Raw genomic sequence first — 26,329 nt, 5'->3', positions numbered from 1 at the left:
ATATAGATAGCTTCCCAGCTTTCAATTTATACTAATATTAGTATTATACAGTACATACACTCCCGTTCACTTAAATAGGTTCACTATTTTGTTTACATTCAAATTAATTTTTTGCAAAAAATAATGGACTAATTAGTAATATTAAAATTTTAAATAATAACATGATGTCTTGGGTATCACTAGTGAGACTAGCAATACCTAATATCGGATTTTTAATAATTTTTTTTTTCCACCATACTACGTTTTTTAAGCTATATTTTTTTGGCTCACATGATTAGGTTCAATCAGAATAAAATCAGTTTACTGCTGGCAGTGAGTCAAATCCATTCATATTCTAGTGTCTGTGAATATAGACAATATAATTTTAAACAAATAGGTTGCGGTAAGCCATTAACTAAAGACAAAAGCCATTAATTAAGGACAAAATTCAAGCGTTTTTGGAAACTGTCCAAAATCACAGGAATTTGGCAAAAAATTGGGCAAATTCAGAATGTTATTCGCAATTTTATAAGAAAACAGTTTGAATATTAAGAAAACATAAATGGAACTACATATAGAATCAAAACAAAAGCGGACAGAAGAGATTTCATAAAATTTGCCTCTAAGTCAAGTGATTCTATAGCAAAAATTAGAGAAAAAGTGGGTGGTTACAGCAAGCCTAGCTACAGAAAAACTAATTGTAAGAAGGGCCAAGGCTTTAGAAATCTTAAAAAATTAATTAATAATGATTTTTGAAAGGAAGAGTTCTACCTGAGTCGTTTGCATTGCTGTGGAGGATGTGAGATGTAGTGGGGGGCAATTTCGTATTATGAAACATGTGAGCTTAAATTTCTTTCATCTAGTAAGAATTATAATAATTGTAATGCCATACTGGAAACAGCTATTCAAATGAGCCAAAAATATAGCTAAAAAACGTAGTGTTTTAGAAAAAAAATTATTAAAAATCGGTTATTAAGTATTGCACTAATGTTTGTCTATTTAGTGATACATAAGAGATTATGCTATTATTTAAAATTTTAATATAACCAATTAGTCCACTATTTTTTGCAAAAAATTAATTTGAATGTAAACAAAACAGTGAACCTATTTAAGTGAGCGGGAGTGTATAAATATTTAAAATATTCGTTTGAAATTGTAAGTCCTTTAAACTTTGAAGTCCTTTTATGAGGATATAATAGCTGATTATTAAAATAGTATGCAGAATTTATCTAAAATTTAGAGTCTAAATGGACTCTAGTTTCACATGCATATCAACTTTTCTATGTGTGAAAGCTAAATATAAATACCAATAGCAACCCGACAATTGTACTTGGCCTTTTGCAGTGCGCTCCGAACCGTTATTCTCTAATCTCATCTGTTTAAATATCTATGACCAATTAAATGTTTTGCATTTTCAAATAAAAATGCTTTATTGAAATGCAGCATGACTCTCCGAATGAAATAATCTATTTTTCATATCTAGTACAATCTAGCATTTCTTAAATATCCATGCCTTGGTAATGCAAAAAAAGAATCATTTTACTCTGGAACTCTGCGAATTCTTTTAGTGTTCAGAAATTTAAAAAAAAAATAGGTTAATTCTATGAACATTTTAGGAACACTAACCATTTCACTTTAACACGAGATAATTGTTCATTTTAGGAAGTAAAAATAATGGCAATTTCACCAAAAAAAATTGTAGGACCATTAATTTTTAAGATAGTTGGTAAGTGTGCCAATAATTTTGTTTAGGAAAATCTAAAAGGGAAATTTTTTCCCATATAAACGCATTTGTATATTTTGGCGGCGATGCGCGGGTTCCTACCCTGAAAATAATTGAATAATATTTTATAGTCTTCCATTTTACGTTAATATACAACAACATAATTTCGCTATTAGAAGTTGATCCGAGAGAAAAGCTTATTTTCGACCCATCCTAGTATACATAAGAGTGGTGTATTGGGATGTGCCGAATCTTATGTACTCTCATCATAGTGTTTTTATTTAATTTTTCTTACATTTATATTTTATTAATTTCTTTACTTTTTGAATTTTCTTTAATATTGAACCTTAATGCATTCAATTAAGCATGTCGAGCCCGGAGTAAATGAAAACTTATAAAACTGTTTTTTTTTTTACTTTTTTGTTCTTCAAAAGGCGCCAAAAGTGAGTATTCACCCGTCACTTATTTTGTTTTATAATAATGCAGAACATAAAAGCAATATGTTGATTAAATTTGTAAATATAAACCCCCTTATTCAAAAACAAAATTTTTATTTTATAAACAGTTAATAAATTAGATTTTGTATGGAAAAAATAAAAATGTTGTTTGTGAATAAGGGGAAAATCTTTAAATATTAATTAATAATGTAATAGAGCAAAACAATTGCATATTAATTGGAAAAAGTGAGAGTGTCATATTCGGCTGTGCCTAATCTCATATACCCATACATATTATTATTATCGGTATTTCTAACTCTCGAAAAATATAAATAAATTTTCAAAAAATCTTAATAAATTGCCGACAAAAATAACATTTTCTATTTCATATTACAATATGAATATACTTAGTATGTGTTTACTAATACAGAAAGCCTTCCATAAGTATTTTGTGAAATTTTTGGAAAGCAAATTAATTCAAAGTACTAAGAATAATAAAATAGTTATTTGAATACAGTGCTTTCTAGATACAGCGGTACAAGGGTATACTCGGTCAATTTATCAATATCAATTCAATATTAATTCAAAGTACTAAGAATAATAAAATAGTTATTTGAATACAGTGCTTTCTAGATACAGCGGTACAAGGGTATACTCGGTCAATTTATCAATTCATAACATTTCCATCCCAGGTACTGAATAGTAGAATAAAAACCTACTTATGAAGACCCATGCGTCTTGCATGGTTTCCAAGTTTACAGGTTAACTGCCAGTATAGATTCTGATATATTGGGTTTGTCCCGAGTAGGGCTTTTGAGCTCATAATTATGTTTAATATACTCGTATCTCGACAAAAAACGGCACAACCAAGTTTTATACTAGCCTTGAAGACCCTGTTGAATTTCGGGCCTCTTTTGACCCTAGCCCCCATACAAAGCCCCCTTCAAAAAATTACTTTAATGTCCACAATTCGCTTAAAAAGACTAGTGCCATAGTGAAATTCAGCATAAATACATTTTATGTAACCTTAAATTCATCCTCCAAATTTTATGAGGATCGGCTCATATGGGGGCTTCGGGTAAACCCCCCATATAAAGCATATTTTAAAAAATTTGTTTTTTAACCATAAATTGCATAAATATATCGGAGGCGAGGTACAAATCAACTCAAATGCTTTATTATGAAAACTAAATCATAATTTCTTACTTGTTATTTTTAGGTATCCGATAGTATCATGCCTATTTATTGCCCTTTTTATTTTTGACATTTCAGCTTTTAAGTTAGTAGAGTCATCTTAAGTCTAAAAAATTACTTAATGAATAATGTAAAGCGATTAAAAAAGAGGCCGAAATGTTTAAGATTTTATGACCCTACCCTGCTTATTTTTTAATCAAAACCTATTAAAATTCTCTTATTTAATATTTTGTAATGTATAAATTCGGCGGAAAAACACTTAAACTTCGAGTTTTTTAAATTCCCCGGGATTTAATTTTTAAAAATCCTGGTTTTCGGTATTTTCAATTCCCGAAAATCCCGGGATTTTTGGGAATGCGAAATTCCCGTTTGGCATCCCTATTAGAGAGGTTCTGGCTCGTAAGAAACTTACCTAGGTATGTCGAATTTCATCTCTATACTCGTATTTTTAAGCCAGTAATTAGCGTTAAATTAATTATCTGAAGGGGATCTTATAGTGGGGTAAGGTCAATTATGGACAGATCCACATAAAATTTGGTTAAGAGATTTTGGTTCGCAAGGAACTTTCTTGGGTCGAATTTCTTCGCATTACTCGTATTTTTAATCCAGTAATGAGCGTTAAAGTCATTTTCTGAAGGGGACCATAAATGGGGGGTAGAGTAAATTATGGGCCGATCTACATAAAATTTGGTAGAGAGGTTTTGGATCATAAGAGAGTTACTTATGTCAAATTTAATTGCTAAACTGGTATTTTTTAATGACCATTAAAGTCATTTTTCGAAGGGGACCTTATATGGGGGATAGGGTCAATTATGAACCATTCCACATAAAGTTTAAAGTCACTTTCTGAAGGGGACCTTAAATGGGGGGTAGAGAAAATTATGGGCCGGTCCACACAAAATTTGGTAGAGAGGCTTTGGATCATAAGAGACTTTTTTGTGTCAAATTTCATTGCAATACTAGTATTTTTAAGTCAGTAAAGAGCGGGTCGATGATGGGTCGATCCACATAAAGATTCTTGAGTTTCTTATCAATTTTTTTTCGAAAAATTTTAGTGGAAACTGGAGAATTGCCTTATGGAATATGAGAACAACGAATCTTTAAGGTTTTTGTTAGTGAAAAAGTCTCGTCATTTAGTGAAAGTCTCCTCATTTAATAGAAACTAGTGGAAACAACGAAATTTAAGGTTTTTGTTAGTGAAAAAGTCTCATCATTTTAGTGAAAAAGTAATTTGGAACAGACTTAAAACCGTTAAAATTGGTGATAACGGCATCGTTATTTGGGGAGTTTGGAAATTGTATTGGTGGAAATCTTAATTGCCTTGACATGACAATGAAGCCAAAAGAGAATTTAAACAAAAATTTTCCATTATTATCGCAGAACTTTATTTTAATTGCAGTTGTAAGTTGTAATTATAAAATGACTATAGGGTTTAGAACACCATTTACGAAAGGTTAAAAATCATAATATAGTAGGACCTTGATTATTCATGATTCGATTATCCGGAAACATCAATTATCCGGGATGGAAAAATACATTTTTTTGCATCGACTTAATTTTATTTTGGATTGACTTAAATTTTTTTGCATCGTTTAACCGTGATTATCTCTATTATCCCTGATCATAAGCAAAATTATATTATTTTTTAACAACCATCAACAATTAGAACAGATCGAAAAGGGGAATTCCCTTTAAACGAAAATACAAAATTGGAAAATAAGAGACAAACAATATTGCATCATTATTTTTAGAAATTACATAACATGAAATCCTTACCTACTGTTTTCTGACAATATTATTTTGAGGGGCCCACTAGCCCCCATTCCACCTACGATGGATCTCCTACAACTGTTCATTAACTTGAAAACATCTCAGCTCCTACCATTTGAAATTTCGTTACGCTATATCCAATAGTTCCCGAGTCTGAGTCGTTGGAATCACGATAAGTCAGCACATTATTTCATCCTTGTATCATAAATCATTCATATTGTGACATCAACAATTTCACTATATTTCATTAGTACCTACATACCTACATAAGTATGTATGTATACACTACTTAAAAATAGATAAGATAAGATTAATAGAAAATATTTTCAAAAACTAATCGACATATTACTCATTTGTAACACAATAGTCACAACTCAAATAACTTTATTTTATGACTATAAAAAGAATAACCTCAATACCTCTCATAGTTTTGCCGTAACTGTTATGTAAATTAAGTAAAATAATATAAATATGTATATAATAAAAATAATATTATTACAAATTGTTGCTTAATTTTGATCAAGTAATTTGAGGTTATTATTTCCTAGTCCAATCCTTTAAAATATTCTTGAATATTTTGTGTTACACACAAAAGTAGTTTTGCGGACCAGGAATAGTCTAACAAAAATTTTAATTATTTTTCCCGCGATAAGTTCAAAATTATGGAATTTTTGAGACCTATTCCGAAGAGATTGCAGAAAATATTTTTTGAACATATTGTACTGTGATCAAGATTTTCAATTGCTGGTAGGGAACTGAGCGTTTTCAAAAAAATTATTTTTTATTTTTCTCGTATTTAGTACATTAATACGCATCGTTTGAGTGGTATTCCTCCAAAAAAGTTGTCCCCGGAACATCCTAATATACATATATTATTAGGCTTCGTTTCAAAAAACAAAATCTTTCCCGTTTATATGATATCATAACTTTTTAGAAGGATTTTGTATCAGTGATCACAGTGCTATAATCTTTTTTTTTTTTTAATTCCAACACTTTTAACTGCATATCAGAGCCAGAAACCACTGATTTTGAATGACATTTTTTACAGAGCAGAAACCGCAGATTTGATAGAAAATCATGCCTTAATAATTGATTTTATAGGAAAAATCAATATGAATGAGCTTAAAAGTAGATTTTGTATTATCCAAAGATGCTCTTTTTTCAAAAATATTTTTTCTTTGCGCATAATCAAAGTATGCTTTTGCTGACAAAAATTGTGCAGAAACAAAAATTCTATCATTAACCCTTTAGATTTGATGATACTTTAAATGTTCAGATTTGAAACTTTGCAACTCTATATATGAAACATTAATTTGGTGGAGTTTTATTAAATTTGGGGGTGATGATGAAAAAAAACATTTGTTTGATGGGAAATTATTAACCCACAAGTAAAAGTTATTAACATAATAACTCCTAATCGGAATGCAATAAATTAAAATGTTAGCACTATTTTTAAGAGCATTGAATATTATATTTGCGATTGATAAAATCTAATTTTGATTTTTCTATACCCACTATCAAAAAAGATGGGGGGTATATTGTTTTTGTCATTCCATTTGCAACACACCCTTCAGCAAATAATTTTAACGCTCTACTGGCTTAAAAAACGAGTATAGAAATAACGAGTATAGAAATACATAAATATGTTTCTTATAAGACAAAATCACTCTGCCAAATTTTATGAGTATAGGTCCATAATTGACCCTTTTCCCCATATAAGGTTCCCTTCAAAAAACTGCTTAAACGCTTACTGTCTTAAAAATAGTAGTACAGCGAAAAAAAATCGACATAACTAAGTTTATTACAAGCCAAATTCTCTCTACCAAATGTTTGAAAATCGGTTCATAATTGATCCTATCCCCTTCAGAAAATTACTTTAACGGTCACAACTGGTTTAATAATAGCAGTGTAGTGGTGAAATTTATAATGAAAAAACATATAATATTGATTGGTGAAGGGAAGATTCGGCACAGCCGAATATAAAACTCTTCTTTACTTTTCTTAAGTTTAATATCTATCATATTCCAATTTATAAAAGGTGAATAGGAAACATTTTCAATCTGTTAATAAAAAATAATGACTTTAAAATTGCTTCAAATTAAGAAATTTCACATTTAATGCAAAACAGTTATTTTTAATTTTCATTAAAACCCCACTTTTATTATTTAAATACAGTTTTAGTTAAAAACTATTTAATCACGTTAGTTATATTTAAATCCCTATTATTTCTAATCCCAGCTTCTCCAAAGAGTATTTATACCCTACACCACTTTAGTGGGGAGGGTATATTGGGTTTGTGCTGATGTTTGTTTTTGAGTTATTACCATGTTACTGCAAATGAATGGTAAGCACTATATTTAGCACTATATTTACATAAGAGAGGTGCCCAAATAATATCGATTTTGTTTGCGTTGGTCTCATTTTGTTATTACCAAATTTGACACTTTTCAATAGATTTACGCCACAGGTTCCTGTTACCTAATTGAGGTAAAATTTAACACCTGTTAGTTTTAGACACTAATGAACAAAACAAGATCCGTCCAAACAAAATCGATATTTTTGGGCACCTCTAATATACTTATGTATATACGTATTTACAACTTGTTATTAGTTAATTTATAAACATTGGGCAATTGTATTATCGGTATTTTTTAAATGGGCAATATATTATATAATTGTACTTAGAAGACTTGGAACCCAATTTAAAATTAGTAGCAAATAAAACACGATGGGGTCAGCACGTTTAGTATTTTTACTTATAGGAATTTTTGTCATTTCTACATTGGCCCAACCTACTTCTCGAATTTGGGGTGGAGAAGAAGCTTCCAAAAATGGTTTCGCATTTGTGGCTTCCGTGCGATTGGATGGTGCACATATTTGTGGCGGTTCAATTATTGGAAATAGATCAATTTTAACGGCAGCCCATTGTGTCGTTGAAAATAATAAAACGTAAATAAATAGTCTCATAAGTATGAATATCATTAATATCATATTCTTTTTTATTTTAGAGTTTCTCCAAATCGTTTGGCTGTACGTGTTGGAAGTACAAACCAATTTTCTGGTGGTAAATTGTATTATATTTCTGGCGTCTCGGTACATCCTAATTACGGCGGTGTTAAAAATGATATTGCAGTTTTGACATTAGAATTGAGTTTAGAATGGACGGATCGCATTGCTCTGATAAATATAGCTACGTCATCCACAGATGAACCTACTGCCGGTGAATTAGTTAAGGTGGCTGGATGGGGTGATCAATCATCTGATGTATCATCCCATAAACTTCACACAATTACATTCTCTATTGCCACCGAGGAGGTGTGCGAGGATGCCTTTAGTGGAAAGGACAATTCTACAATTTGCTTAGCGCATGATTTAAAGAAGGGAAGTTGTATCGGTGACGCTGGCAATGGTGCTGTCTATAAAAATAAATTAATTGGTGTTAGCAGTTTCATTGTGGGTGCCTGCGGATCCCGTTATCCAGATATTTTCAGTAATGTCGTTCATTATGCCTCTTGGATTACAAACGAATTGGTTTAATAATATATTTTGACGTACATACATATATGTATAATTCTAATGCAATTAAAAAGTTTTAAATAATTAATATTTTAAATCGTCCAATTTCTTAACCATTTAGATTGATAAAAAAAACTGTTTCGTTTTGTTATATACCATTAATTTTGACCGAATTCTTTTCTGTAGAATAATTTTGAATTCATCCCTTAATATTTCATTCCATACATTATTTTTAAAAATTTTTATTTATATATTTATTATATTATAAAATAACAAAGAATTGTTTCCATTCGGTGAATAGCAAAAATACTTGTCGACTAAAAACTGCTATCTTAAATGGGTTATCTAAAACATGCAAACTACATATACATATATTGTTATGAAAGGAACATTTACTTTTTGTGCAATATTTCCCGAATTAAAAGTTTATTTTTTGTTCTCTTTAAAACTACACTTTATTGGGTTAGTAATTTTTGAATATTGGCTCACGATATATTTCATATATTTATATACATATGTACATTAGGGTGGTTTTAAAAAATCGATATCGGATTTCTTTAGGGGGCATCCCCCTAAAATGTTCATTTTGTTAGATTTTAAGATTGCCAAAGTTTGAGCACGATTGAAAGATGTTAACACGTGCCACTGGGGCCTCAAAGTTTTGAAAATCTCGATTTTTTTGGCAGATTGGCGACTTTGCCGACCCATATCTCTAGAACGGTTTGACATATTTGTCCGTATAGTACATCAAATTGATAATAAATAAAAAATTTGTTAGTAGTACTAAATTCGAGATAATGAAGCCAATGTCCCTAAAACCGTGACTATATACCCCTTAGAGTGAAGATTGAACCTATTGTGAAAAAAACCCAATTTCCTTTCTATGTTATCAATTTTCAGAATGAAAACAATTATGTATTTAAAAAATCAAGTATAATAAATGTCTTTTTCATTTTATTCTTATTTAAATTTATTCAAGTGACTGACATAATATAGGTTTTGCTGCTCGTCCTTTGTAAGTAACTGGTTGTAATCTGTTATGAGCTAGCTTGACTCCTCGCTCTGCCATGACCTTTTTCTAGGAATTTTGGCAGTTGTTTTTTATTTTGGGTCGCATATTTCTGGAGCACTTCTCATTTTCTTCTGCTTGATTTGTAATGATTTTTGTCACCATTTGGCTTTTTACGGTGTTTTGCGCTGTTGGGTCAAACAATGCCGTGGCGCAAAGTTTAGGACTATGATACTACAGGTGATTTATCATTTTATTAATTCCTTTTCTGATATTTTTTTGTCAATGCTTTCGTATTTTAATAACTTTTAAACAAGGCATATAGTAATTTATTCCAGCAATCATTGAAGAAGAATCATAGATTTCATTTTTATTTTTTACCGCATTTGTGTGTGAGAAAAAGATACGGTTGATATTTCATTCTCTTTCTCTCACACGCAAAAATCAAAAGTTTCCCAAAAAAGTTTCCCTGTGTGATCCGGCACAAATCACTTGTTAATTGCCTTCATTTGTTTTTGTACGAATGAGAAGAATAACACAACCAGTTTCCGACTACAATAAACTACGTAGATTCCCAAAAAAGTTTCCTAGTGTAGAAGGGCACAAAGTGTTTTGATTTTCATCAAACCATTGCGTGTGAGTTTTTTGGCGTCATGAACTAACTCCCCAAATAATAATTCCCTAAAAATTTGTTCAGAAAACAAAAACAACGCAATTTGGGGATTTTATTCGTTTTTTTGGGGCATTATTTCACATTTGAAATGGGGAGTTATTTCATTATGAAATAATTCCTCAAAATTCAAAAATGAAATAAATCCCTAAAAATATTTATATGGAGTTATTTCATTATATTACTTTTATCAGGCGAAATAAAAAATGTATGTCAGAAAGCAAAAACAACGAAATTTGGGGATTTAATTCGCTTTTTGGGGCATTATTTCAAATTTAAAATGGGGAGTTATTTCATTATGAAATAATTCCTCAAAATTAAAAAAATAAATAAATCCCTATAATATTTTTGAGGAGTTATTTCATTATGTTACTTTTAAATAAAAAAAATATATGTTTAATTGCCTTCGGCCGGTCGCAAGGGTTATATCATCTGGAGTATATTGGACACCGGCTTCGCCAAGAATACACTCTCTCTGTATCAAGAGCGTACGGCTAAAATGTATTTATTTTATGTAGGAATGTATGTATAAAAGAAAATCAATTTAAATCATATTTTCTCTAATCCAATCAATATTATAGGCAACTTTTGCATATCCATCGGGTCTAGATGAGCCACATTTAATTACTACAAAACCAGCAACTCCGACAAGTTTGCCATTGTACGTAGCAGGTCCTCCGGAATCACCATTACATGCACCAGAACCAGTTGGGTGGTTCAAGCAGATCAAAGCATCAGTATAGAATCCCATTTTTGTTGCACAACTTGTTTTAGATAAGGCTGTCACGGTATACCATTGCAAAATAATGGGCAAATTTGCACCAGCATGCTCCGTTAATCCCCAACCCGATATGACGACGTCCGAATTTGCAGGAACTTCACTGTCATACAATTCTATGGATTGTATTGAATCTGAAAATATTAGTTCTTCTTTTAATTCCAACAATGCCAAATCATTGTAAACAGCATAACCGGGATGTACTAAAACTCTTTTAACGGGTATGATAACACCTCCAGCAATTCGATTAATGGTGCCAGCGCGAATAGTGAAATGTTCAGCCGGATAGCTAAAAATCAAAAATATCCAATTACCCACGTTATTATTTATTGTTTTCATTGAATATTTAAACCTACGGCTCAGTTCCTTGAACAACTACACAATGAGCTGCGGTTAAAACGTATCTATTACTTATAATGGAACCTCCACATATATGGCTATGATGTCGACGTAACGAGATCTGATGAGGAAATTGTTTTGAAATAGCATCATGACCACCTACAACACGACTGGTTATTGGATTTGGTCGTACAATTCCCAGTAACACACTTGACACCAATAAAAATGTCCAATAAGACATTGTTGTTTCGACGTCTTCAAACTAAATAAAATGAAAATCACAAATATTTCTTCTACTTATGTCTATAGATTAGTATCTCATAAAAAGAACTTATTTATTGCCGATCATAAATATTTAGATAATAATTTCTGTACACACACTATACGCAATATACTTACAGCCATAGTCGTATACATAAGTATATTACGGTAATGACTTTTTGCAAATGTCAAAAATACCATAGCAAGAGCTTGTAGGGCGTTAACAGAAGTTAAGGAATACGATATTATTTTTTCGCGGTCGTGAAAAAGATCCTGCACCAAAAACGATAAAGTTTTGTATAAATTTTACTTTTTCTATATGAGAAAAATAAATATTTTGGCCAACATTTTTGCATTTATATTACATTATCTTAAAGATAACATTGCTCTTTAAATCCTTGGTATGGAAATCTTAACAAATCGCGATAATATTGCATGTTATAGAAAATAAAATACTTTTATATGAAAATTATAAAAATAATTTTTGAAAACTAACGAACAAAGGCATTTTCGAAATTGCTTTCGGTGCGGGAAGTTTTTTGACCGCATTGATTTAAAAAATAGCCTTATCTTATCAGAACAGTATTGTCTATAAGGCAGTGCTATGGTATTTTGCCGCCCAAAAAGGTCATAACCCTAATGTACATACATTTAGAAACACCAGTTATAATGCCAACATACCCATTTAAATTTCGGCAGGACTTATGACTTTTCTTTTTTATTTTTTTTGTTTAAATAATTGTGTCAAGGGAATGAGAAGTTGCTAACTACTTCCCAAAGCATATGTTTTTTTAAGTTTGAAGCGCCATTAATGACTTTTGGAAATGTTTAATTACTTTTTAATGGAAAACAATTTTTATAAATAATTTTTTAAACTGAGACTTGGACTTGTTTCATGGTTTTATTAAAAGACAAACATTTTTAAAGAAAACTTTAACGCAATCTGTACACTTTAAGGAATGTATTGGAGACGTTTTTTATTGCAAAAACGTAAATGTTCAATGTCTAAATTTATGCAACTATGACTGTATTTATTTTTAATCGGAAATATACATACATACATACATATGTATGTATGCATGTATGTATGTATGTACATTTAGTTATAAGTAATCAAAGAAATATATCTAATCGTTTGATTAATAGTAGTAGTAAATTCAAGTGTATTATCTATGGGATTAATCTGAAATAAAATATATTAGAGTGGCCCGTATGGAAATTGACTATTTTCCATACGGATCCCAACAATTTTATTAATTTTTAGGAAACGGGTTTCAAAATGTTTGTCCTTGTGCCAATGGCAGTGAACTGGAAAAAAGATCATGATTTATTAGATTTTAAAAATTCAAAAAATAAATAATTTACACCAAAAAATTTCCCGTCATGTCGAATGAGTTCGACATTTAAATATAAGTCGAAATAAAACTGATTTTTTATTTTGAAAATATGCTCTACTAATTGATGCTAAGGTTAAAATTATTTATACTTTTTATTAAATTGAATGTTACATAATTACTGTTCCACGGGATAAGTTGCATGTTTTTCATAACCTTCTTGTAGTTATTGTTTCATTTTTACTAATACGACGGAATTACTCATATATCTGCTTATAAAAATTGCAATTCCAGAGACGTCGGTCGTGACTATTTCCCCAAACTATTTTCATTCAGAATATTAAGAGTTCGTAATATTTGGGTTTCTGTTTATTTAAATATTTCATAAAAAATGCAATAAATGTCTATTAATCTATTTCTATATTGTATTGATGATATCAATACATTGAAGTTTTCAAGATTTAAAAAAAAATTGAAACACAAATGCTGAAATAAAATTAACATTATCAATCATATTTAAACATCCATTCTTAATAAAATCCTATAAACTACGGATCTAAAAATAATAGAAAAATAAAAAAATTTATAAATTTGGAAAAATTCATACCAATTTGGAAATTATTCATAAATATTATTAACTATAGTTATTTTTCGAACATAACTCCGAATTTTCGAATTTTATTTATAATATTTGATTGTTGTCAGATGTACGTACATATGTACATATTTTTGAATACAAAATTTCAACAAATTTCGTATACACGAACTGGTTATATACAAACTTATAAACAAGTTAAGTAAAATAAGGAGGAATTTTTTAAATAATTAAAATTTTAATTTCAACACAACTTTTGTTTGAGGGCACCCTAATGTATCATATTATGCTGCGGCTCAATACTGTGTACCTTGTTACATAACAGTGAAAATGGCAAGTTGACTAAGAAATCGCTGTCACTGTTAATTTATATATTAGATGACATGTAAAAGTACAAGGGTATTACGGAATTACCAAACTAATCAAGTTTTTAATCAATTTAGAATTTCCACAAGATTAGATTGGCAATGGTCATTCCATCGAAATTCTATATAAAGAAAGATTTTTAAAAGTGTGGGAACATTTAAACGAAATGGGCAAAATAACAATATTTACATGTTTTACTTTGAGTATATTGGTTTTGAGCAGAGCTCAGCCAACTGGCCGTATTGTTGGTGGAGTAGATGCTGTTGAAGGTCAATTCCCACATCAAATATCTCTCAGACGTAATGGATCTCACACTTGCGGCGGTTCCATAATAACCCGTAATTATATTTTAACCGCTGCACATTGCGTAGGCACTGAAGATGACAATGGAGTGTACCACGTATTTGATCCCAGTTTATTTACCATTCGAGCAGGTTCCACAAATCGCTTAATGGGTGGTGTTGTCAAACAAGTTGCCAAAATTATTGTACATGAGAACTATGGCAACTTTATAAATGATGTTGCATTACTGAAACTTGATTCAAGTCTTGTTTTTTCTGACAACATTCAACCCATTGCTCTAGCATCTTCTGAAGTTCCTGTTGCAAGCAATGTTGTAATATCTGGCTGGGGACGGTTGAAGACCGGTGGTGATAGCCCCGTAAAATTGCAGTGGAATACTTTGGAGTCAATTTCGAAATTGAAGTGCTTTACATCGATATTCATGTCATCTGATGCTCTTATTTGCTTGGCGCACAATGAAGGTGACGGCGCTTGTAATGGTGACTCTGGAGGCCCTGCTACATTTAACGGTGAATTGGTTGGTGTTGCAGGATTCGTTGTGGGTGGTTGTGGAACTAAAAATCCTGACGGTTACGCCAAAGTATTTTACCACATTGATTGGATTAAACAACATTCAGATTTGTAATTATATTAATCAAATTCCTTTTCGTGGAAAGAAGCATAAATGTTTTAAAGTAGATAGATATGTATTACCACTACTACTACCACATACTATTTAATTTGTCTATAAAATAAATTCAAACAATTTTATTTTCGATCGTCACGTTGTTTTATTTTAGTTTTATTTCAGAACCTACGGTTAGAGATTAGATATAGATATACAAGTTTGAAAAACTGATATTGATTGCGAACAATAGGTATATAAATACTTGTAAACATTAAAAAACGAGTTAAAACAGTTAAAGCAACATTTTAAAAATGTCAAAATTTTCGATTTTACCATTTTTTTACATTATTTTTGTTTGCTATTCCAAAGCTAATCCCCTTAATCGTGTAGTTGGGGGTCAAAACGCACATGAAGGACAATTCCCTCATCAAGTTTCTTTAAGGCGTAATGGTTCACACACGTGTGGTGGTTCTATAATATCCAGGAATTTTATTTTAACTGCAGCTCATTGTGTAGGCACAAGTGATAGCGAGGGAAATTATTATTCGTAAGAATTGATATATTTAAATGTTTAAGTTTATATCTTATACATATACAACTTTTTTCCTAAGGTACGATCCAAGTGTTTTTACAGTTCGTGCTGGTACTACAGATCGATTTCAAGGTGGGGTTTTAATGAGGATTGCTGAAGTTATTACCCACGAAAACTACGGCAATTTCTTAAATGATGTTGCCTTACTACGCCTCGAAGAACCCATCATATTCTCTGACAACATTCAACCGATACCATTGGCTACAACTGAAGTTCCTGTTGGTGGGATAGTGACAATTTCCGGTTGGGGCCGCATTAAACAAGGTGGTGATTCCCCCCAAAAACTTCAGTGGAACGAACTAACTGCAATTTCTCGCAACGATTGTAAAGAAAAAATTGGTATGGATTCAGATTCCCTAATTTGCTTGGCTCATCCACCTAATAACGGCGCCTGCAATGGCGATTCCGGAGGACCCGCATTATATAATGGAGAAGTAGTTGGAATTGCAGGCTTTGTATATAGTGGTTGTGGCTCTTCATACCCTGATGGGTATGCCAAAGTTTATTATCATGTTAACTGGATAAAAAATCATTCTGACTTGTAGTTAAAGTTATTATTTCCCTTAACGCAATTGTAATGTCCAACAAATTAAAATTGTTTATATCTAAAAAAAATACGAGTATTTACTTTACAATAACATATTGTACCTTATTTCAAAAGGTATGTATGTATGTATGTATTAGGGATGCCAAACGGGACTGGCTTTTACAAATCCCGGGATTCGGGATTTTGAAAATTGCAATCCCGGGATCCCGGGATTTTTCGGGATTTCGGGATTACATAAATTTAATTATTTTATACACGAAAATCTTAAATCTTCATGTTTGTGAAAAAAATTGTTTAATCTTGTGGAAATTAATCGACAGAAGATAAATTTAAATTAAAGCAATCCAATTAATTCCAATTCTTAAATAAAAATTTTCAGAATATCATAATTTCAGAAATTTGGTAACTACATACTTCCTAAATAAAAACAAGTAGGAAAGTATAGTCGGATATGGCCGACTATATGATACCCTACACCAGGGGTATATTTTAAAAATTATTTATTTTTCATAAATTTGTTGAATTTTACCTTAATTCCGATGTATTTAAGCAATTTATTGCTAAAAAAACAAAATTTCTAAAAGAGGCTTTATGTGGGAGCTAGGGTCAAATATGGGCCGATCCTCAAAAAATTTGGAAAAGGGATGTAATAATTTTATATAAAGGTTAGTTATGCTGAATGTCATCGCGATACTAATGGTTATAAGTAAGTTGTTGGACGTTTAAGGGTTCGTATGGGGGCTAGGGTCAAACGACGGCAGACTCAGAAAGTGATTCTGAGTTGATCGGTATACTTTAAGGTGGGTGTAGGACCAATATTTGTATGCGTTACAAACATCAGCACAAACGTATAATACCCTCCCAACTGTAGTGGTGTAGCGTATAATAAATATAACGTTCAATCCTTCGAATATCAATTTAGATCAGAGGAGCGCAAGATTGCCATTACATAGCACGCGTGATAGGGTAAGAAAATTCTGCTGACGCTAAGTTGATACACATACACTATAGGTTTAATTCTTCTTCTTTTTATAATGAGCAATATCAGTGGGTTTGCTCTCAACTTGAAAAACAAAATCAAATCAGTTGCTGATCAGCACTTGTCGAAGCAAGGTCTGTACGCGACGTTTTTAAAATACACACAGAAATACAACAACAAAATTTTGAGAAAGCCGAATTAATGTAGGAGAACATGAGAGAACAGTTGTTAGTTTTTTATATATAGACTTTGATATACGCTGGCTGTCAAAATCCATAATAAACATTTGACAGTTAGCATATACTTTATAGTTTATAGTCATTTTATTAGTATACTTTTATTTTGAATTGAATTCTGTTCTCTGCTGCTTTACCAACACAAATAAAACTATGGTACTCTATGGTAGTATGTGTTTGAGCAACACTGATTTAGATCCACGATCAGCAACTCCTATACACAGTGTATTTTGGCAGTTACAAAATTTACACATACTACTCACACGCATAGAAAACACAATTCAGTCTCATATGAGCTGTCATTGAAGAAGGTTGTGTTGTCGTTGGTTTCTTGCTTTTGCAATGAAAATTAACGAAAATATATTAATGCAGGGATAGATAATTCTAATTATTGTTGTATTTAGATCATAAATGAACCTTTTCTTTGGAAAATGTTATCTACATTCAGAACAATTTAATTTACCTTTACCGTTATTACTCAGATTTGTAGAAAGCTTGAAATGCAAAACCTTCTAGATATCATTTAAAAAATAAATTTTATATTTGACTGTGCCGAAATAAAATAAATATTCCGGTATGTGATGGCATTCGAACGATTTGAAATCAATCGATTTGAAAAGGTATGATGAATTGATCGAGGAATGGTTTATTATTTTCTTGCAAAATAATACGCAGACAACAAAATGCTTTCCATTTAAGAGAATCAATTTAAAAAAATATGATAATTTGTACGAAAAGCCACAGAAATTGAATATTACACAATTTTTGGATTATTTTTGTAGATTCAAATCGATTCTATTTTAAAAGTGAATTATATCAAATAGCTGCTTGTAATGTATTGATATTAATATTGGCATCAAATTGATTTTCAGAGGAGGTCCTTTTAGGATTTCTTGTGTTAATTTTTGTCCAAATTTGAGTCTACTATAGACAAAGAATGTGTATGCTTTTTGGGTCTACGACGAAATGAAAAAATAAATTTGTATGTACTATATATGGTATCATACCACTATAAAAAATAAAAGGTTCAAAATGTACAAGATTAGCTGTGCTGAATTTTGTTCTGCATAAGTCAAAAATAATCTAAGATCGTAATTTTTAAGCGAATTGAATGAAATTATGGCTCAAAAAAGAATTTAAAAACAATTTTTAGTAACAAATACCGGGATTCATTTTGAAAATTCCCGGGATTCGGGATTTTCTAATCCCGAAAAATCCCAGGATTTTCGGGATCGGGATTTCGGGACTGGCATCCCTAGTATGTATGTATGTATTTATGTATGTATGTATGTATGTATGTATGTATGTATGTATGTATGTATGTATGTATGTATGTATGTATGTATGTATGTATGTATGTATGTATGTATGTATGTATGTATGTATGTATGTATGTATGTATGTATGTATGTATGTATGTATGTATGTATGTATGTATGTATGTATGTATGTATGTATGTATGTATGTATGTATGTATGTATGTATGTATGTATGTAGTATAAGGGCCATATATATAAGGGTATATGTATATAAGTTTGTCATTCCATGTGTAACACTAACACAGAAATATTCATCTGAGACCCTTGGTCCTTATAAAATTCTGAGACGATTTAGCTATGTTCGTCTGTTCGCCCTTCTGTCTGTGTAAAACACGCTCACGTAAAAACGAAGTGAAATAAATTATTGAAATTGTCCTAGGCAGTTTGGTTTTAAAAATTACCAAAATCGGTTCACATCGGGAAAAGTTATGAATCAAAATTTAAAACAACTAAAAAAATAATAATTTTTACACATTCATTTCACGAAAACTATGCAATATAATTCCATGAAAATCATCATACATTCGTTTCTACACAAGAGCTCGGTTCCTGCTGAAAATTGGCGGAATCTGTCCACAATTTCATATACCTCCCATACAAAAGTACACATTCCCGGAAAATGAGTTTATTGTTGATAACTTCCGTTAGAATGTTGATATCTTCACAAAATTAAAAAAATTAAAATTGTATGTCAATGCAATTAATTCAAAGAGAAATTTTCTAGATCTAGATTTTCCTTCAGAAAAACACTTAAAGCACATAACATTACTAAACAAGTAGGAAAGTATAGTCGGGCCGACCATATGATCCTTACACCACTGAGTATATTAAAAATGTGGATTATTTTTAATAATAAAGCATTTAAGTTGTTTACCTTAATTCCGAAATATTTTAACAATTTCTTGAAAAAAGTAATCTTCTAAAGAGGGGTTATATGGGGGCAAGGGTAAATATGGGCCTATCCTTATAAATTTTGGTACATGGCTTTACGTTTACATTAGAGTTATGTATGCTGGATTTCATCGTGATACTAGTGTTTATAAGTGAATTATTGACCTTTAGGTTATTTTCTGAAGGGGACTTTGTATGGAGGCTAGGATCAAATAAAGTCCGATAATTACGAATATCAGTAGTATTAGCAAGACGTATGTAGAACTAAGTTTTGCCGATTTTTGTAGAGATACTGCAATATATAACATAATTATGAACTCAAAAGCCCTTTTCGGGGGTTAGGGTTGTATGGGGGCTAGGTGAAATAATGGACCGAAAAACACGTATAGTCTAAATTTCATCAAAATATCTTGAAAATTGCGACATATACCTTGCGCACAAGGACCGTACATGGACCGCCAGCCGGACAGACATGGCTTAATCGACTCAGAAAGTGATTCTGAGTCGATCGGTATACTCTAAGGTGGGTGTAGGAACAATATTTTTGTGCGTTACAAACATTAGAACAAACGTATAATACCCTCCCCACTATGGTAGTGTAGGGTATAATTAAGATATCCATATAAAATTTGGTACAAATATTGCTCTTATATACAGAAATATTACTGTATTTTTTTTTCCTATCAATCCATAATTGGTCATAGCTCCCGTACAAGGAAAACACTTAAACGCACATAACTCCTTACCAAATAGTGATATCCATAAATAAATAAAAAATTAATACTATTTTTGTACACAGAAATGTTATTTTAAAATTTTTTAACGATCGGTCCATATTTGGTCATAATTCCCATACAAGGTTCTCTCCCGAAAATCACTCAAACGCACATAACACATTACCGAACATTGATATCCATACATTTAGCACAAATATTGCTCGATCGGTCCATATTTGGTCATAGCTCCCTTACAAGCCCCCTCCAGAAAATAACTTATATGCACAATATTCATTACCAAATAATGATGTAGATACAGAATTTAGCCAAAATTTTGTCTTTATATACATTATTGTTACTGTGGAATTTTTTTACGATCGGACCATAATTGGCCATAACAAGGTCCTCCTACGAAAATCTCTTAGACGCACATTACTCATTACCAAATTAAGTTTTTGATACAAAATTTGGCACAAATATTAGTTTTGTATACAAAAATTCTATTTCAAGATTTTTTCACGTTTAAAAAAAAGGTTGACATTTTTCAAATTCAGAAAAAAACGGTTCTTCATTATTAACAACAAAATCTATTTAAATTAACGTTTATGTTTAAAATTGATTTATAAAACATGGCCCGAACTGATTTCTAACAGGTTAAAAGATTATCATTTTAGATCTAGACGTTTAATTTACATTTTTTCTTTAATGTAAAAAAAAAAATGGAAAAAAGTGGGACACCTTTTCTAAAATCCCTGTTTAGACAATTTTCATAGGCATTCCAACAATTGGAATATAATCTTATGATTGATAAAATTTTATCAAACAGTATACATATTCTAATAAATTTTACAAATAAAATTTGTCAATTAATTAGGAAAATCAAAAAGTTTAATAAAAGGTATGTAAGAAAAATATACTCTAGTTCCAATATTTTTAAAATACGGGCTGTATTATTATTTACTTCAAATTTTAAGTAATCTTTGAATACAAAACAAATAAAAGTATTCGAAACCAGTTTATAAAAAGTAAAAAACCGGGTTATTCGATATTCGAAAAATCAACATTTAGAAAAACCGAAACTGGTAAAGCAGAAAAAACCGGATGAAAAACCGAGTCGATCACACTAATATCCACCTACAAATGTCAATTTCAATGTTTGGATGAATTTTAAGCAAAATTTATCGCTAAAAATTATTTTCATGATCTAGTGATAATTAGAAAGGCCTTATACTTATGAATAAATTTGTAGATACATGCATTTTTAAAAAAATATACTTATTTAGATACTTCTTAATACACATTAGGGTGGGTCGAAAAAAAAGTTGAGGCAGTCACCCCCTACGATTAAAGATATGTTAATAACATTTCCAAAAATATTTTTTTTGCCACGCCTAGAAATACCACCCTTTTTGTTTTTTATATATAACGTGGCCATTTTAAGTCCGATCGTAACATATAATACATCAATATTTATGGCTTGTCTGTAGCTAAATTTCACTCTTAGACATTTTTTAATTCGACGTTATATTCTATGCGCGACTTCCGATATCTCGGATCCTTCTTATCACAAGAAAGATAATCAGCATTTAATTTTATTAAATTTTTTTATTTTTATTAATGTAGGTACATAAAAAATAAACATTTTATTTTATAAAAATCTATGCAAAATTAAAGAGTTATGCTTTATAAAAATATTTCATGTTTTTACCATACAATTACTGGCATGTTTCTTTCAATTTTCAGTGTTTATACTAATTTTGTAATTTGTAATAAATTTGAACTAATGTAATAAACTTATTTAATGATATATTAACTTTTCTTAAATAGTTATATATTTTTAAAGAAGTTCTTGAAATAAAAAGTAATAAAAAAATATTAGTCGGGAATGGCCGACCATATGATACCAGTTATGAGTATATCTAAAATGTGATTAAAGCATTTATACTATTACTTTTTAAGCAATTTATTGATGAAAAACTGATTTTCTGAAAGAGCCTATATATGGGAGCTAGGATCAATTATAGACCGATGCTATCAAAATTTGGTGGAGGGATTTATGTTCATATAGGAGTTAGTCATGCAGAATTTCATCATAATGGAAGTGTTTAAGAGGGAAATAACGACAAGCCACAATTAAGAGATCCGATTTAATACATTTTCAAACAACTTCGTCCTTTGGTAAAATGAAATATTTGAGCCTATTTTCATCAAATTATCTGGAAAATTGCGACTTGTAGTTTGATTACAAGGTTTACATGGACGGACATACTTAGCTAAAGCACTATATTGCTGTAGGATATACATACATAGTTAACTTTCTGCTATTTTGAAAGAAAGTAGGATCTGAAATGGTTTGTAACTGAAAAAATTAAAAGGATTTCTTTTTTATATAGTTCATTTAAAAAAATTTCGACTGTTTTTCCTGGCAAATTAATTGTTTGTTATGAGAACGGTTGATAAATACTTGAACATTTTTAAATATCTACAAAATAGGTGTTTATGCATAAAAGTGAGCATTTTAAAAGCTAATAGTTAGTATAATTCAATGTACTTTATTCCAGTATATCCACAATTTTAGATTTTGGGGAAGGATCCGAGATATCAGAATTCGCGCATAGAATATCACGTCGAATTAAAAAATTTTCTAAGAGTGAAATATAGCTACAGTCAAGCCATAAATATTGATATATGACATGTTACGATCGGACTTAAAATGGCGGCGTAATATATGAAAAACAAAAAGGGCGGTATTTCTAGGCGTGGCAACAAAATATTTTTTATATTTTTGGAAATGTTATTAACATATCTGTTAACATATGTATTCCAGCTAGAAAGGTGCTGTAGAAACAATTTTACTTACAAGGTATATTGGTAAGAATGTAGGAATAGCTACTTTTCCACACACAAGTATATTATAAAAAAGTATAATCTACACACAATATCGCAAACCAAGTATATCAGTTAGTGTGTCATTCTGAAGCGGCCATACCCTGTGTAAAGTAAGCACTTTCGAATTCAAAATATGTAACACAAAGTCGGTATTGTAAGCTATACATTTTGTGTGGGGTAGTTGAAGTCGTAGTCTGATTTCAATGAAATCTAGTGGAAATATTTTCCTGATTTTGTAGATTATGTCAACTAATTTTTTTCAAATTATATTCATAATTGTGACTTGTGACCCCATTGCACTATGGGCCAGAGAGTGATGCTGTGATAAGGGATGTAACAGAAATTAATTATGTACTTTTAGCTAATATTAGAAAGAAAATATGCGACATTATCTCTATTGGAGTTAAAAATATTAAGATTTGAAAATGTTAATGAAAAAATAATGCACTTTAGCTCGAAAACAACTAATGTTATGCGAAAATATTCCTCAACCAAAATGTAGGAAATTCAATTCTCTATAGAAATTATAATAACATCAAAACGCGTAAAACGCATAATAAGCGAGGTTTCGCTAAAAACGGATTTTTGTAACCTTTCACCACCAATATCTCTTCCGGCGTATACGATATTTTGGTGACTTTTAATCTCTTACTAATTATGCTAAGGAATTTAGCTATCTAAAATTCCGCAGCAAAATCCTTATTTTCCTGGGCTATTATTATTTTGCCCATATTAGTAACTAGAAAAATGTAATTTTAAAAGTTGAAAGTTAGAGTCGCATTTCTCCATGAGCAAACATTTTATCGGATTTTTCCAACATGGAACTGGAATATATAAAAAAAAACACGAAAATTTAACAACTTTTTTGTTTTGACTTTTGTCGTTCAAGTGTAGCCACATAATATAAAAATTGAAAATAGATTTTTTCTTTAATACGATTCTGAATATTGTTTTTAGGAAAAATATGTAAACAAAAGTTTTAAATAAAATTTGTATATAATTTCACAAAATTATTGTTGTGTATATTCATATAATCTTAAAAAACTGTTGTTATCAGACAAATGGAGAAATCTATCGTCTATTTGTCTGGTACAACCTAATAACTTCCTAATAATTGTATCTAAGTATATATGTAGACGATATCGCTAGAGAAATTCTTATACAAGACTTTTTAATTTCTGCTAATTTTACTTTCAGTCCAATTAATCATTTTCTATATATCCTACACGCCTTACATTTGAAAATGCCTTTGTGTTATTTTATGAAAATTTATACATAATTTTTTACACTTGAAACCTGTTTTTTTGAAACGCAATTTTTCGAATTTGAAACAAATCGGTGTTTTGAATACTCTAGAGGTGCTATGCCAAAAATTTCGCCAAAATCAGTTATATTCCTAATGTACATATGTATGTTTTAATAATTTGTCGTTTTAGAGTGTTTGATAGTTTTTTGTAAAAACTTCGGAAACAAAAATAAATTGTAAATTATTTATTGTAATTAGTTTCAATTATCCACCCTTGTGTATATGATACACAATCTACCTTAGGTTGTTGTAGAATTTTGATTAATTACACATAAAGTAGTAAGTAATTAAGAAACTAAGTGTTACGAGTTAAATATAAAAGCAAAATGAAAAAATCTTGTCAACAGTATTCAGATTATACACTTCAACCTTTGCATATGAAAGGCAAAAAAATGAAATTAATTATTTCTGTTAAATATTTTATTCTCGTGCTTTGGATTTGCAATGCGGTTGCAGAACAACTCGACATGGGTGATGATTTCAACTTTATACCTATAACGCAGCAACCATTAGCATACTTCCCTCAGCCACGTATAGTTGGAGGACTAAATGCAAATGACAATCAGTTTCCATACCAGATTTCTCTGCGACTATATAATTACCATATTTGCGGAGGATCTATTATATCGAAAAATTATGTAGTGACTGCCGCTCACTGTGTTACCTCAGGTTTCGGAAGCACTATTAGGAAGTAAGAACTAATTTAATCAGAATAACCTTGATTTAAAAATTTTATATTTTAGCACACCACTGTCCATAATGACAATACGAGCGGGAAGTAGAGATGTAAACTCTGGTGGGATAATTGTTGGAGTATCTAAAGTTATTGTGCATCCAGATTATAAAAATTTTAACAACGATATAGCAGTCGTAAAATTGTCAAAATCTTTGGAATCAAGTGGAAGCATACATCCTATTGCCTTGGCAACACAAAATCCGAAATCAGGTGTGAAAGTTGTGACAAGTGGCTGGGGTCGTTTACGAACAGGAGGTGATACACCACAAATTCTTCAATTTAATACATTAACTTCGATTAGTAATGCCGAATGTAAGCATAGAATTGGAAATGTTGCAACATCTATTTTATGTTTAGGCCACACTAACGGCAATGGTGTTTGCAATGGCGACTCTGGAGGTCCAGCTGTTTATAACAACCAACTAGTTGGTGTTACTAATTTCATTGTTGGTGGATGTGGGTCTAATGCTCCTGATGGCTACGCTAGTGTAGCTTTCTTTTCAAGCTGGATTCAAAACAATACAGATTTGAAAAAAAATTAAATTTTATTTTATATACTTATTATACTTATTTAATATAATAAATTTAATATACAAAACGGCATCGGTAAAATCTCAAAAGCACGCAAATTATACATTTGTTACTTAATATTTTTACTTAATAATTTTCTGAAAGAGGCTTTATATGAGGGGCTAGTATATTAATTTCGGACATTCAAGTAATTTTCTGAAGGGGACTTTGTATGGGAGCTAGGGTCAAATGAGGCCATCAATATGAAATTTGGCAAGGTCATCAAAGCTTGTATAAAACTTAGTTGAGCCGCTTTTTATCGATATACAGGTATATTTGACATAATTATAAGCTCAGAAGCCCTTTTCGGGGGGTTCTGTTGTATAGGGGCTAGGTGAAAGAATGGACCGATTTTAACCATTTTCAATAGGCTTCGTCCTTGGGCCGAAAAAAACGAGTATGCCAAATTGTATCCAATTATCTTGAAAATTGCGACCTGTAACTTGCGCACAATGTTTACATGGACAGCCAGCCAGACGGACGGACATAGCTTAATCGACTCAGAAAACGAGCCGGTGGGTATACTTTAAGGTGGGTATAGGACGAATATTTTTGTATGTTACAAACATTGCTCGCTTAGAACATCATACTGATGCACAGTGGGGCAGAATCGAAATTTTTTGGAAATAAATCTGGCATTTCTAAACGGCTGATCCGATCGTTATA

General features: G+C 30.8%; 6 protein-coding genes across 10 annotated transcripts in view; 4 read left to right on the top strand and 2 right to left on the bottom strand.

Annotated features, from left to right (window-relative positions):
- The window catches only part of LOC119608024 (carboxypeptidase M), a 141,585-nt gene that overhangs the window by 100,395 nt on the left and 14,861 nt on the right, over positions 1-26,329 (bottom strand). The gene's annotated exons all lie outside the window — the stretch shown is intronic.
- LOC119608030 (trypsin beta) lies at positions 7,791-8,754 on the top strand. Its single transcript, XM_037962255.1, has 2 exons — positions 7,791-8,052; positions 8,112-8,754. Exons 1-2 carry the CDS (start codon positions 7,832-7,834, stop codon positions 8,638-8,640), a joined length of 750 nt encoding a protein of 249 aa, XP_037818183.1. The 5' UTR covers positions 7,791-7,831; the 3' UTR covers positions 8,641-8,754.
- On the bottom strand, positions 10,692-11,732 carry LOC119608031 (serine protease SP24D-like). The gene is made up of 2 exons (XM_037962256.1): positions 11,433-11,732; positions 10,692-11,365 (listed from the first exon to the last, which is right to left on the bottom strand). Exons 1-2 carry the CDS (start codon positions 11,654-11,656, stop codon positions 10,843-10,845), a joined length of 747 nt encoding a protein of 248 aa, XP_037818184.1. The 5' UTR covers positions 11,657-11,732; the 3' UTR covers positions 10,692-10,842.
- Positions 14,038-15,037, top strand: LOC119608026 (serine protease SP24D-like). The gene has a single exon (XM_037962250.1). It carries the CDS (start codon positions 14,138-14,140, stop codon positions 14,897-14,899), a length of 762 nt encoding a protein of 253 aa, XP_037818178.1. The 5' UTR covers positions 14,038-14,137; the 3' UTR covers positions 14,900-15,037.
- On the top strand, positions 15,137-16,088 carry LOC119608025 (serine protease SP24D-like). Its single transcript, XM_037962249.1, has 2 exons — positions 15,137-15,428; positions 15,493-16,088. Exons 1-2 carry the CDS (start codon positions 15,193-15,195, stop codon positions 16,016-16,018), a joined length of 762 nt encoding a protein of 253 aa, XP_037818177.1. The 5' UTR covers positions 15,137-15,192; the 3' UTR covers positions 16,019-16,088.
- LOC119608021 (serine protease SP24D-like) lies at positions 24,684-25,725 on the top strand. The gene is made up of 2 exons (XM_037962236.1): positions 24,684-25,048; positions 25,101-25,725. The coding sequence occupies exons 1-2, from the start codon at positions 24,684-24,686 to the stop codon at positions 25,633-25,635; spliced, it is 900 nt and encodes a 299-aa protein (XP_037818164.1). The 3' UTR covers positions 25,636-25,725.

This window comes from Lucilia sericata, unplaced genomic scaffold, assembly GCF_015586225.1.
Source record: "Lucilia sericata isolate MDLA Ls3-8-SP2 unplaced genomic scaffold, ASM1558622v1 Contig000776F_arrow, whole genome shotgun sequence".
In the NCBI taxonomy this organism is placed as follows: Eukaryota; Metazoa; Arthropoda; class Insecta; order Diptera; family Calliphoridae; genus Lucilia; species Lucilia sericata.
The sequence above is the reverse complement of the archived record's forward strand: the minus strand, read 5'-3'. Positions and strand labels throughout refer to the sequence as shown.